The sequence below is a fragment of the Eschrichtius robustus genome, chromosome 17, assembly GCF_028021215.1.
Source record: "Eschrichtius robustus isolate mEscRob2 chromosome 17, mEscRob2.pri, whole genome shotgun sequence".
NCBI classification, from domain to species: domain Eukaryota; kingdom Metazoa; phylum Chordata; class Mammalia; order Artiodactyla; family Eschrichtiidae; genus Eschrichtius; species Eschrichtius robustus.
This window is the reverse complement of record NC_090840.1, coordinates 60776876-60792177: the sequence shown is the minus strand read 5'-3', so window position 1 is coordinate 60792177 and position 15302 is coordinate 60776876. Positions and strand designations below refer to the sequence as shown.

Here is a 15302-nt window from a genome sequence, read left to right as displayed (position 1 = left end):
CTGTGTAGAATCCAATTTCATAGTTAAAAAGTAATTTGTGACTAAAATAGAACTTTTTCCCTGGTATTCACAAAACTGTTTTGCCATTTCAGCCTTCAAAAGAAGAAAAAATGTGCCTTTGCATCTCTAAGCATATCTGTAAAGAAATACAGATTCTGTTGAGTAGCCTCTGAAACTTGGCTTTCTTACGTTTGGTTGGTTCATGTGGCAATCCCTGTGAAATGAATGGAAATATGATTTTTAGATTAAATGACTTTTCCAAAATAAAAAATACAAAACAACCATGGTGATTATGTATGACTTCCAGTCTATAATTGAAATAAGTACATAAGTACATTGAATGAGGCAGGTGTGTTACATAGTGTTTTATTACCATAAATGGTGAATATCATAACATGAATTTTAAAACAAAAAAGTAAAATTAAACATTTAAAATTAAAGTCTTCTGATTACTTTTTAATAAAAATTGATAAAACACCTTAATTCTGTTTTTCTCATTCAGGAAGCTCAGGGCCCAAAATTGATGCTCAGTCAGTGAAAATCCCTTGCACCTCATCTTAAGTATATGTGTTATCCTTTCATTTTTATGATCCTGCCTTTCTACTTAAATTTTATTAATTTTAATGTATTAAAATTTTATTAGAAGCTACCTCAACTTTTCTTGGGTAAAGTATTTAATATAAACATAATAAAAATACTAATATAAAATAGTTGTTTAAAATATATTACAGAGGGAGCATATGAATTTTTGATGCCTTTATTATATATATATTTTGATAAGTTGCTAGGAACCATACTGCGTACTGCAGTTAAGCAAATATTTGATATTGAAAATCAGACACGAAAAAATACAGTGATGAAAATTCTAGCAAAGTAAGAGTAATTTGCTATAAAACATCATGAAAGGGGAGATAGATCTTATTCAGAATGTTTTAAATTTCTAAAATTTTGATTAATCATATGATTAGATCTCTAACTTCATGACTAAGGAACTGAACTGTAACATTTAAAAGAAGGAATAAAGAGTTAAAGAAGGTAAGTCATATTTACTAATTAGACATGTCTTATAATTTTATAATGCATTTGTAAACAACATGCTAATTTGGGCCAATTTAAAGAAAATTTTATTTAACCATTAACCGCAATTAAAACTTGATATGGATTTTTAAAAAATCTTGATATAAAAATAATTTTTAAAATTAATATTTACATTGTATATAATTGCTTATACAAATAACACTTTTATTAGTAAAATTGGCAGGAAAATTGTACATAAATTATTTTACAAGAATTTTTAAAATTATATAATGGAAAATTTTATAATGTTACTTATTTTTCTACAAATATTCAAATTATATTATTTATGTTAGAAATGATTTATAGTCAGAGGAATTTACATGACAAGTTGGAAAAGGATGGAGAGATATGTAAAATATACTATTAAGTGGATATATCACTGGCAAAGTTATTAATTCACTAATATTTAGAGAAAGTTTTGATGATTGATTTGAATACAACAAATGCTGAATAAAAGTCAGTTACTAAATTTGTATAACTCTAGGTATCTTAAATATTAGGTATAAGTATTTGTGAGTTTGACAAAAATTTTGTTATTAAATGTATTAATGATATATAGAAAAATTTGAAATAGATTTTAGTTCTATGGTATCTGGTTAATATGTGAAGCAGAATTTATTATGATTTCAGAAAAGATTACAGACATGAGGAAAAAGTCTTAGAAGTAAAAAAAAAAGTGTATGTAATCCATCATGTTTCTCATTCCTTACTAATATAAAGGTTGATGAAGTAACCCAAATGTACTCTTCAAAGAACAAATAATGATTTAACTTTATGTTAATTAAAGTATGGAAGGGATATCACTACATTTTAAGAAACTGATAGACGTGTTAAATCTTTTTAAGTAATCAAATAATTTTATACTAAGTTCTTAGTCCCCATTCCTTCAGTTGCTCCAACATTTTCAAGACACTTTTCTAAGCTCTTGGTGTATACTGGTGAATAACATATGGTCCTTGGCTGAGAGGAGCTAACATTTTGGTGTGTGGGTCAGATGGAATAGATGATTTTATAGGGTAGGTTGATAATATTGATAACATTGAAAGGAGCTAATGAAGCACATAAGAGACAGCTTTCCTAGTCTGCTTCCTGCAGGGAAAGCTTTCTAGAAATTTTGTCTGAGCTAAATCTTTTAGGGTAAGATCTAGGAAAAAATAGTTGGGAAATGCATTCCATGTGGGAGGGACAGTGTAAAAATATGCATGCATTATGGGAACTACAAAAATTCAATATTATATGAGCACAATTTGAGTAAAAGTAAGTGGTCAATGATGATGCTAGAGACAGCTAGTGATCAGTTTATGGAAGCTTTTATCCACCAAGTTAACATAATGTAACTTTATCTTATGTGGGATAAGCCAGTAAAGATTTTAAGAAGGATAATGATAAAGTAAAACTTTCATGTTGAATAAATCACTCTGACTTTAGAGTGAAAAATAAATTCAGTGGGGTCAAGACTGGAGAAGCGGAGACAAGTTAGATGATTATTATAATTGGCTATAACAGTAATTCTCAAAGTGTGATCCCTGGCCAGCAGCAGCAGTATTACCTGGGAACTTGTTGGAAATGTGGATTTTGGGGTCTCCCTCAGATTACCCAGTCAGAAATTCCTGAGGGGGGCTCAGCTCTCTGTGTTTGGATAAGTCCTTCTGGTGATTATGTTATCTACTAAAGTTTGAGAACCATTGAGAAACCATGTTGAGGACTAAAACAAGATGTGTACGTGGGAAAAGAGGGAAGGGGACAGTTTGAGAAAGATTTAGGAGATAAAATTGTCAGTCTCTGGTGGTAGATTAAATGAGGGGAGATTTATGGGTGAAGGCTGGCCATTAACTGAGATCTAGCCTAAAGTAAGATTGCTGGATTGGTAGAGGTGATGGGTTTTGTAGAGCCAGTTTGACTAAAGGATGGAATTGCAAAGTCCACATGATCAGTTGTATAAACTATATGAGGAAGTAAAAATCTGTAGCACCATATTGCACAACTTCAGGGAGTATGTGAATGGCATGCTCTGGAGCACAGTTTGAAGGATTATATTGAATACAGCATGAAAAGTGCTCCCTGGAGTGGAGCAATGTAGTAGCCCTGGACAAAATCGGGCATTAAGAAGACAAGAGATCTCCTGGATGCAGAGATGATGCTGTCATGGAAGGCATAATATGAGATAACTGGAAGGATAAAGGTTGTTATAAGAGAATGACTATTAGAACTGAACGTTTCAAGTGTAGCATAGTTCTGGGTGATAACGAGAATATGAAAGATGGTGGAATATAGCTAGTCTCAAGGTCCAAGTGGAATCTTGTATCAAATTATGTCACGTTAAGCTTAGCCTCATGTTGCTTTAGCAGGTGGGAGTAGGGACTAATGGGGAGAAAAGGAAACACAGTCTATGTGAAAAGCCCTAAGACAGCAATTGAACATTGTCAGACTCCATATGCTGGGGAAGGCTGAAGTGGCAGACTCTAAATACCCCTTATCTTCTCCTCCGCCTCTAATCATTTAATAAATCCTGATGATTTTTCCTTTTAATGTATTTTGAGTAAACAACTTCCTTCCCATGTCTATTGCCACAAGTTGGTCAAGCTTTATCCACTCAAATCTAAAGTGGCAATTCCAGCCTCATAATTAGAATTACTGTTCATCATTCTTTTTGTTTCATAGTTTCTCCATACAGTCGTTAGTTTAATTTTTCAAAGATATTATTTTCTACATAAAATTTAGTTGCTCTGAAAGCTTTAGCAACTTTATGTTTTTGTTTTAAAAATTCAAATGCTATAGCCTGCTATTTGAGAGTCTTCAGAAACTGATTTTTATGTCTCTGACTTAATAATTATAGCTGGAATTTATTTAAAGCTTATGTTCCATGCCCATGTGGAGCGAATTATATATCCTATTTTATTTAATCCTTAAGTCGCAAGAGAAATAATATCATCTTTATATAGAGAGAGTTAAGTCTCAAAGAGGAGATATACCTTATTCAAGATCAGAGTCAAAGTTAAAGCCGAGTATACACTCCTCTGGGGTCTGTTTTCTTTTTTACCTATATCTCACAGCTTTCCACTTTACTCCCAAATTCCCAGCTCACTGTGTAAATTATCTATGATAACCAATCAAAAGTGCTGTCATTTTTCCTAAACTATATGATGTATGTTTTAACCACCAGACATTTTCTCATAATATTCTTATCTTTTCTACTTATATCAGTTGTTTTCAAATGTTAGTTTGCATTAAAATCACTTGGAGGGCTTTTTAAAACACAAATTGCTGGTTGCTACCCTAAGAGTTTCTGATTCAGTGGGTCTCAGCTAAGTTTCCAGTATTGGCATTTCTAACAAATTCCTAGGTTATGCTGAGGTTACTGGTCTGGGGACCACACTTTGAGAACCATTGTTCTATATATTTATCTAAATTACACATCCCTTAAAAGCTTAATGCAAATAGCATGTCTTCCATTGTATTTTTCTGTTACCAATTCAACCTTCAATAAACACCTTTATGTCCAATCTCATATTGCATTTACTGTCTTACGTATTCACTGCCTCTTGTGTTGTTAGCTATCTTTATTTCCGTATCTGCCTTTATCCATCTTCATTTATCTGTCTTTATTTAACTCTCTGTCTATCTTATATTCATATGTAGCTTATTGGCCTTTTGGTATCATATATTTTCTTCAAATTACCATGGCAAATATTTGGCACCTATGTATACATTGTACTCAAGTATTTGATGATGATATGCACACAAAGAGATCTAAGTTTTTTTTCTTTCGTCTTTTTCCCCAATTTTATTTTAAATCAAATTTCAGTTTCTTTTCCTTCCAACCTCTACCTTGCAGAATTTCTTTTGAAAGCATTTTCTTGTCCATGTTTTTTTTCTATCTGTTGCTGTATTTGAAGTTGCATTGGGACATTTGTTTTTCTCTCTGTAATTTGCTATAGGTAGGAAGTGTTGTACAGTTCCACTGTAAAAAAGGACATCTTCTCCAAGGGTCTACAACACGTACTTGCCTTCCTGACCTCACGTGGAGTGGAATTCAGCCTGAGTGCATACGTAAGTATTGTGGCTAAGAAAATTATACTTATGAAGGATAAGAATTTATATGCATTTTTTCTTCCACATGTGAAAAATAAACTTATATGTATGTAAAAGAGGTGTCACATTGTTTTTTTAGGTTATTATAAAATATAATTCATGCATATAGTGTTTTACTGCTACCCCCATGCCTAGTGGGGAGCATTATTCTTTAAGAAGTCAGAAGACACAGGGCAAAATTTTGTTCTTTTTAAAAAGCTCTTGTAATTGCGTTCAGATGGTCACCAGATAATTTTAGATGATGATTACTTTTTAGGTTCATAGATCTGCACCTATGAATCTGAAGTACTTGTGAGATACAGGAGGCTCCAACATAGTAGTGACTCAATCTTCTTCACTTGTGAAACTCTCTGAGAACCTGAGGAAAACTAGAAATGTCCATGAAAGGATATATGCATGAATACCTTAACCAAAAATTTGAATACTACTTAGAATTTCCTAGAGCTTCTAAATGTGCACTGACCCTAAGTTGAAAGCACTTGCTATACAGATTGAATAAGATCAAAGATCACTAAACAGTTTTTTCTGAATACAGTTAGAAATAAATTTTAGCTAGTGAGTTATCTCTTTTTTCCCTCCTACTTCCTCTTTTTATTTCCTCTCCGTCTTTTTTGCGGGGGAGAAAAATGAAGAGTAAGCAGGAATAGAAATACTCATCAGAGTGGTTTCTAGCTTTTAGGATTTGCTGAAGTCCAAATAAGTCCTGTGAATTTACTCCATCCCTGTTCAGAACCACCCAAATAATCACAGGGGCCCCTGTGGATCCTCAGTTTACTGAAAAGCAGCAGAACACTCCACTGAGAAGTCATGTCACATGCCTGGCTGGCTTATATTTAAATACGGCAAAATTCCTTAAAAGAGAATTCCTCAGAGTGTGTACGTACTTTAGAACAGCTGTGTGGGATGTACCTAGGTATTTCATAGTAAACCAAGATTCTTTGATGACCTGCATGTGGGATATGATGATTTAAATAAAATTAAACGGCTTCTGTTATTGCAGAGCATCTCAGAATATCTAATAGGTGCATAATGGGGCTTAAGAATGTAGCAGAAACAGACTATTTGTGTTTATTCTTAGCAGTATTTCCCCAATGAGAATTAAATTTTATTAACTGAATTATATTAAATATAAGCCACATAACAAAATGTTTTTCACATAGTGTTAAAAATATTAGCTATTATTTATAGCTTAGTACATATCCACTAGGAAACAAATGGAAAAAAATTTTTCCAAACAAATTTGTCCACAGAACACTTTTTCTCAGAGACCATCTTTAAGGGTCTATATCCATGAACAAATGATCAGAAATGTTATCTTACTTAGGGGGAGAATTCTTTGTAGCATCTATTTCTGATTAAGAAGGGAATGGTCATCATAAGACACAAAACAGGTGAACTGAGCAGCAGGGTCAGGGAGTGTCATAAGTGCAGGTATAGTGGAATCAAAAAATTAAATGAATGAAAAGATACTGCTAGCATACGGACCCAAAATATGGCCAGAAAATCCCATATGCAAAAAATTATTAATTGTACTTATTAAATTGTACTTTCCTAATTGTACATTAGGAAATATGAATATCAGAGCAACGTACTGAATGGTGGTTGAATTTACCTTTAGAAGACATGCTTTTTAATTTAAAATAAATATAATAAATAAAAAATTATATATTAATATTTCCTAAACTGGTATAGAAAATCTGAGTTTGATCAACTTTAAAACTTATCTTAAGCAGGACTTATTAGATCCTTTAAAATGCTAATATATATTGTGACTCTCTAAAATGGTGATATAGTATACATTTATTAGCTTAATTATCCAGAGTTAGTCTTTTATTTTTTCTCTTAGTTTATCTGTTAACAACCACCAGTGTTCCACAGATGATCATTTATGAAATGCTAGTCTATGAAAACAACATTTACATTTACATTGATAAGCTTTCCTTGATTCATGAGAATAACTAAAGGTATATTTATATAAAGGCATTAGCATGCCTATAAAAATACATTGTGACTCCGGTCTCAAAATTTTCTTAACATGTCTATAAAAATGAACATTTTTTCCCTTTTCTTAATATAGCCCACAGCTGTAAACAGCCAGAAACTCCTGCTCATGCAAATGTAGTAGGAATGGACCTTCCATCCCATGGGTATACATTAATTTATACCTGCCAGCCTGGCTTCTTCTTAGCAGGTGGAACAGAACATAGAGTGTGTAGATCTGATAACACCTGGAGTGGAAAAGTTCCTGTTTGTGAAGGTAAGTTTTCTCTATAAAAGCTTTCAACAGAAGATTTTGTACTGTTTAAGCTTTCCTCAGATACAAGAGACACAAAAAAAATCAATTTAAATTAGCTTAGGAACAAGGTAAATTTGTTCGCCAACTCTAAGAGTAGGAGTGATGTAGACACTTTTGGATCCAGGGGCACAGAAATATTATTCAGGTCTTTTTATAGCTTCTTTTCCATGCTCTATTTTTAATTCTTGCCTTTATTACTTTTCCTAGTTCTCTATTCACAGTAGGTATATTAGTTTTCTAAGGCTGCCATAGCAAAGTACCACAAGCTGGGTGACTTAAAAGAATAGGAATTTATTCTCTCACAGTTCTGAAAGCCAGAAGTCCAAAATCAAGGTGTCAACAAGGCCATGTATCCTCTGAAGGCTCTAGGGAAGAATCATTCCTTACCTCCTTCGAGCTTGGTATAGCTTCTGGCTATCCCTGGCATTCCTTGGCTCATAAATACCTCACTACAATTTCTACCTCTATCTTCACATGGCCTTCTTTCCTATGTATCTCTATATGTCCTGTTCTCTTCTTATAAAAACACTAGTCATTGGATTTAGGGATTGTTTCAGGAATATTTCACCTCAAGATTCTCACCGAATTACATCTTCAAAGACTCTGTTTCCAAATAAGGTCATGTTCTGAGGTTCCTAGTGAACATGAATTTGGAGCGTGTACTATTCAACCCACTATAGTAGGGAAAATTGCTGCCAGCATTCCTGGGTTTATATCCTTCTGGAAGAATAACCCTAGTAGAAAGAGTCTTTCCCAAAACTTGGTCAGGATAACACTATATGAAAGTCTGATTGCCACAATTTTTAATGGAATTCATCTCCAAATTCATTTCTCAGCCACGATGATATGACAGTTTGACCAGATCTAGGTGATGTGTCCACCCATGTTGCTGCTTTGCTTGATCAGGACAATCCCCATCTGAACAAGATGTAATGAGTTTACCAGAGGAAAAAAGGTTGTGTTTCCAGAAGAAGGAACAAAGGAGGTTTTTCTAGAATTCTTGATAAAGCCATCAATACATTCCTTTTTTTTTTTTCAGTCCTTCTAATTCTTTATGTCTTGTAGCCTTCACAAATGTGAATGACTTTCTCCCCTTGAAATGTTTTCACTCTTAGCTAGAACATTACAGGTATTTTTCAAAATTTTTCATGATAGGAATCCCTTCTGTGTGAGACCTATTCTTTTATTTGTTTACTTGTTATTGTCTTTCTCCACTCTCCTGTCCCTTCATCTGCCCTTCCCCCACTAGAATATAAGCTCAAAAGAAAAAAACAAAAAACAGGAAAAAAGAAACTTTAATAAATCTAAATATGGCCCATTTTAGGGTTCTCTAATGTAAAAAAAAAAAAAAAAAGAAACTTTGTCAAAGTATTTACAACTGTAATTTTAACCACTAGATCAGTGCCTTATATGTGAAAAGTGTTCAATCAATATTTGTTGAATAAATAAATATTTTATCTCCTCAAATTTCTGGCTACCTTTTCTCCATTTCCTTTTTAAGCTTAATGTTTTCTACCTATTTTTTCTAAAGCTCAGTTCTTAGTCTTCTGTTCTTTTCACTCTGTGTTCTCTCCCTAGGTGATCTGATCTCATTCAAGCCAATGACTTAAAGTTTCCTCTATGAAGGTTATTTACTAATTAATATTTCTAGCTCATTTATCTTCTCTTAGCTCCAGACTTATATGTTCAATTTCTTACCTAATATCTCTTCTTGAATTTCTCAAAGACATTTAAATAATATATGCAAATCTAACTCATCAATTTCCCTTCACCATAAGTCTTCTCTTGATGTTCCCTAACTCAGTGGTACCATCATCACATAATAAATAGAAATCTAGTAGTCACCTTTGCCATCTTCTTGTCTTTTTAAATCCACCAGAATTTTAATAGGTTTAAAAAAATTCTATCCACTTTTGAGTTTATCATCACTGCTACTGTAACCTAACTCAGCATTATCTCTACTGAGACTACTGAAATGGCCTTCTAACTTCTCTGCCCAAATCAATACCCACTCCTTTCCAAATTGTTCTCCACCTTGCAGCCAAGGTGATGTTCACCCAAATAACTTCCCCTTAAAACCTTTAAAGACATTACATTGTTCTTAGGAAAAAGATGCAAGTCTTTACAGGTCTACAAGCACTACATATCACAGCTGCTTCAACTTTGCAGGCACTTTCAGCACCCCACATGATTCTGAGCTCCTTTTGGTTTGACTTAGAAACTTTAGTTTAACTCTTTACCTTTGAGACTAGCCAATTTCTTATGACATCATGGGATACCTTAACAATTTTTAACTCTTTTTTTCTTTTTTCTTTTTTTTTGGCCATGCCGCACAGCTTGTGGGATCTTAGTTCCCTGTCCAGGGATCAAACCTGGGCCCGAGCAGGAAAAGGGCCAAGTCCTAACCACTGCACCGCCAGGGAATTCCCAACAATTTTTAACTCTTAAACATGATACCTATCCAAATTATTTGCCTTTAAGCAACAGGAACATACCCTCAGCCCTCAACTTCCATGTTGGAATCAACTGTTTCCATGTTGGTTTATGCCTTTAAAATAAGAAACAAGACCCCAAAATACTAAGGCAGCACTGATATTCCCTTTGCCCCACTGGACTATAATGGGGATAATTATAGAAGTTGTTAGCTGAACAACAGAAGTGCTGAGTGAGGACTGAGATGCTATAGTGAACAGAACATTTTGGAGAAAACTATATGATATGTCAAAGAATAAAAGTGACAGTGCATCAAACTGTGTGTGTGTGTCTGTGTGTTATTAATTATATTAAATTTTATAAACATTTTTGTTTCTTTTCATAGCTGGTTCCAAAATATTGGTGAAAGATCCTAGACCTGCGCTAGGAACACCCAGCCCAAAGCTAAGTGGTTAGTAATTTCAGTTGTTTTTCTAGTAGTCATGATTTCTAAAGGTGATCTCCTGTTTTATTGACAAAGTGACCATTTGTTTAGAAAAAATATATTTCAGTATGGGAAAACTATGCATCTTACTGTTTGGAATTTGAAGTTTGAAAATTTGTATTATAAGATATCGAACTTCAAGCAATGTAATATCGTGACATGTTAATATTCCAAAAATATTGTATATAGTTGTCTGTATAAAATTTCCCATCAAGAGTATCTGTAGATAGCTATAAAATAATGGCAATGGTTTATTTACAACATTAAAATAAAAATGAGATTTACATATAATTTTTAAATGTAAATTTTTTAAAGAAGGAACCAAATATACTTGGAGTGAGAGTAAAAGTTCAGCAACTTCTAGAACTTGTCCAGTTTATTTTCAGTAATTTGATTTAAAAATAAAATTTTTAGTCATTAAAAATATGGGCGTTGAAGTCCTACAACCTTGATGTAATCCCCATGTTATACACTGCCTACCCTATGACTTTGGAAAAGTTAATTTCTACATCTGAGCCTCCATTTCTTTATCTATACAAAAGGCATAATGATTAGATTAATATGAATGAACTTCATGAAAATGAAGCACAAAGTACTTGGCTCATGGTAAGGGCTCAGTATATGAGAGCTTCTTTTTAATGTGTTAGTATGTATTTTATTTACATGGTAGGAATGAAAAGCTACACATAAAATTAAAGGCTCAGAATTTAATCTTTACCTTGGAAATAGATTTGGTCCAGTTGTAATAAGCCAGGTACAGTGTTAGAATCTAATTTTAGTTGGTTTCAGAAGTTCTCAATGTACATGCTATTAAACTGGACTGCCTACCAAAAAAAATCAGTCTGAGAAACTGATTTTTTTCAACAGTCAGTGAAAACAGACTGAATTTCTCTAAGGTGACCAAAGAATATGTCATCATGAGAGAGAAAGTGTTGCATGGAGTCAGAAAACCACAATGGTCCCAGCCCCTGGTAACCTCTATTCTACTTTCTGTCTCTATGAATTTCCCTATTCTAGGTATTTCATATAAGAAGAATCACGCAATGCTTGTCCTTTTGTGTCTGACTCGGTAATGCTCTGTTAAATGTATAGACCATATTTTATTTATCCATTCAGCTGTTCACTGACATTAGGATTGTTTTCACCTTTTTGGCTAGTGTGAATAATCCTGTGAACACTAGTATACGAGATTCTTTTTGATTTCCTGCTTTCCAGTCTTTTGGGTGGTAGTAGAATTGCTGGATCATGTGGTAATTCTAGTTTTAACTTTTTTGAGAAACTGCCAAACTGTTTTCCAAAGCAGTTGCGTCATTTTACATTCCCACCAGCAATGTACCAGGGTTTCACATCCTCACCTACACTTGTTATTTCCTGTTTACCACAACTTTTTAAAAAAAGAAAAACAAAGACTTAGTGCAGGGTTGTAATTATAACTCAAGATGTGTTCAATATAAGACTAGGTTTGCCTCATTTTTAGGTAAATATCTTCCATTGGACCTTTCATTTCATGTCCACTGTTAAAATGTTTACCATTAACGATTAAAGGACTTTTTTCTGGTAAAAAAAAAAAAAAAAAAGAAAGAAAGAAAACCACAATGGTCAATCAGTGCCCAGAACTTTCCAAGAAAGATACTTTATCTGGGAGCAGATGGGTACTCTGAATAATAGCTCCTGCATATCAAGTATAAATCTAGACTGTCCTGGGCAAAACATGGCCAACGGCTACCAATAAATAGTTCAGGCTGACAAAAGATTTTTTTAAAGACTATGGAAGAACTAAACAACAAAACTAATATGTTTGATGTAATATATATATATATATATATATTTCTCATCAACTAATTAAATAATATATACTTTCTTTAAAGACACATGCGACAGCTATAAGAATTGATCATATATTAAGTAATAAAAAAACCACAAATTTCAAATTAAAGTTAGTCTTACCTGACCATGATGCAGTTAAAAGTTAGTAAGAAAATGGATAAATTTTTTAAATTCCTCAATGTTTGGAAATTAAGAACAAAATTAATACCGATGAATAACTCATGAATTGAAGAAGGAATTAAAATGGAAAATATAACAATATAGCTTAGTTATGCTGAAAAATCTAAATATCTAAACTTGGGAACTAGAGCAAAAGTAAATATGTGAGGGAAATATAAAGCCTTAAACCCTTACATTAGAAGAAAAGAAAGCCTTAGAATTAATAACTGTCCCTGTTAAGAAGATACAAAAAGTATAATGGAATGATCAAAAGAAAGCAGAACTCAATGTAATAAAAATGAACAAACAAACCAAAAAAACACCAAAGATATAACAGAAGAATCTCAACAGAGTCAAAAGTAGTTCTTTAAAAAAAATGTACAAAGTGAATAATTTCTGGTAAGATTGATCAAGAAAGGAACAAAAAGTAACATTTCAAAAGGAAATGTGAAAAACTACATAGAGTAGATTGAATAAGTTAGCAATATATAACAGAAAACTACTGTAACTGTCAATTTTAAAAAACTTAAATATTGACAAATTACTAGAAAAGTGGATCTTAACATAACTAATAGGAGAAAACTCGAATAATCCCATAACAAAGTAGTAGTTAAAGCTATTTCCACAAGGAAAAACCTGTTCCATATGCCTCTACTGATAAGTTCTACCAAATTTTGAAGGAACAGATCATCCCAGTTTTATAAAAACTATCAAAAAAACCCTCATTTTATGGATCCAACATAACTCTAATAACTCAGGTGAAGACACTATAAAAAGAGAAAATTACAGGCCCATTTGACATAAGATTATAGATGAAAAAATCCTACATAAAGCCTTAGCAAGTCAAATACAGTTGACCCTGAACAGAAAGTGGGTTAGGGGCATTGGCCCTCAGTGCAGTCAAAAATCTGCATATAACTTATCGTTGACCCTCAGTATGTGGTTCCTCCTTACCCAAGATTCCTTCATATCTGTGATTCCACATCCATGAATTCAACTAACCACGGATCAGTACAGTAGTACTATAGTATTTACTGTTGAAAAAAATCTGTGCATAAGTGGACCCTCACAGTTCAAATCCATATTGTTCAAGGGTTAACTGTACAACATTATAGTAAAGATGACACATTATTACCAAATTGGGTTAATGATAGATTTACAGGGATATTTTCATGTTAAATAATCTTTAAAAGTAATCTGTCACATTAAGAGATTAACATGTAAAAATTATGATTATGTATGATCATCTAAATTATGATCATCTAAATACTTGTACAGAAACTATTTTGTAAGATTGAACATCTGTTTATAAGTTTTAAAAACTTTTAATGAATTAGAAAGGAAAAGAATTTCTTTAACCTGAGTGAAGATATCTATAAAACTCTAGAACAATGTCATCTTAAGTGGGAAAACAGAATCATTTCATTTAAAATCATGACATAATGATTAGATTACTCCAAAGTAACAATAATTAAATTTGACAGTGATATCAGAGTCAGGAACATGATACTCTATATGACAATGCTATGAGGCCTATGAAGCAAAGTTTAGACTCAAAACTGTCTTGAAAAATAAGGATCATAACCATCATTGTCTTCCTCCTTTTCACTGTGCTCCACATCAGTGATAGTTAGATGGCATTTTAGAGTTTAGAAAGAACTGCCAAATACACAATCACATTTAAATCTCAAATTAGACTTAACAATAGAAAGTATTGTCATCCCCTTGTAAATAGGGATTTAAATGACCAAATAGTGTCTGTCTCTCCCATCCTATCATTAGTTACATTTCTCAGTTATGTGTGAGAAAGGTGGAGGGTGGTGGTGGCATGCTGGAGCTGCCAGGTAGAGCTTTGCCATAGCCAGTTCTGGGCATTCTTCCAAACTCTGCGTTCAGTGATGTCATGTTCATAGTTTGAAATCTGACATCACGGGAATATTTACACTATAGAATCAGCAAATAGCACAACCAGTTTGTTGATTTGTTTGTTTTCTGGAGAGCCAGTGGTTAAACATTTACTACCACATCAGTGATTAATCCTGATACAATGTTCTTTGCTGCTGCTGGTACCTACTTCTTTCCATGGCTATTTTCTCCTGCCACGGGGGTTCTCTTTAGTCTCCTTCAACCAACTTCCTTAATTCCCCCAAGCACAATGACAAGATCACCAAGTGTAGAAGATTTTCATTAAATATTCAGGGGTAGCAAAGAGTAAGCATAATACAGGCCAGGGAAAATAAACAATCAGAAAGATAAGAATAACACATTTATTGAGTGCCTACTGTTTGCCTTCACACTGCTGTTAGAACATCTTTCTCCCTTGTTCTTCCTCCTATCTCTACAACTAAGAGCCTATTACCTCCAAATTCCAGATCTTTCTAATGCAGGATAATTTAGCTTGTCACTCCCTCCTCCAAACTTATTTTAGGTATGATTTTTGAGTTAACTGCTCTTTAAGGTGCTTACCAAATCAAGGGCTTTTTACCCATACACCGTACCAAATTTTTAGGTAAGGTCTCCTGTACATACAGAGCATAGCTGTGTAGTTTGAGGTTTGGGGAGGGAGTGCCACTATAAGGATGACTTGGCAAAGGTCCCAGAGCCAGGACTATGGCTTTTTCATGATACTAACTGCATGTTCACTATATATTTTATTAGCAACTATGTAATGATCTATGAGACCCGCGGTTTCCCTATTTTACCTGTATAATACTAATGATAGCAACTAACACTTACCAAAACTCTTCATATTCATTATCTCATTTAATCTTCCTCATAACTCTATGTTAATCCCACATCAATGATGAGGAAATTCAGGTTTAGAGAATTAAGTAACGTAGGGAAAAGCACACAGTTTATAAGTTGTAGAGGAGGGACTGAGATACACGCGGTCTAGTTCCAGTGCCTGCACTTCTGGTCCTTCTGCTATATTGC

At 33.3% G+C, this 15302-nt stretch overlaps 1 protein-coding gene across 3 annotated transcripts in view; it reads left to right on the top strand.

Moving 5' to 3' along the window:
* CSMD3 (CUB and Sushi multiple domains 3) overlaps nt 1-15302 on the top strand; it is a 1176048-nt gene that overhangs the window by 1143704 nt on the left and 17042 nt on the right. For all 3 annotated transcript variants that reach the window (XM_068525309.1, XM_068525308.1, XM_068525307.1), the window contains 3 exons: nt 5016-5127; nt 7247-7426; nt 10284-10349. In XM_068525309.1, the coding sequence (XP_068381410.1) occupies nt 5016-5127; nt 7247-7426; nt 10284-10349 (358 nt within the window). The remainder of the gene's footprint in view (nt 1-5015; nt 5128-7246; nt 7427-10283; nt 10350-15302) is intronic.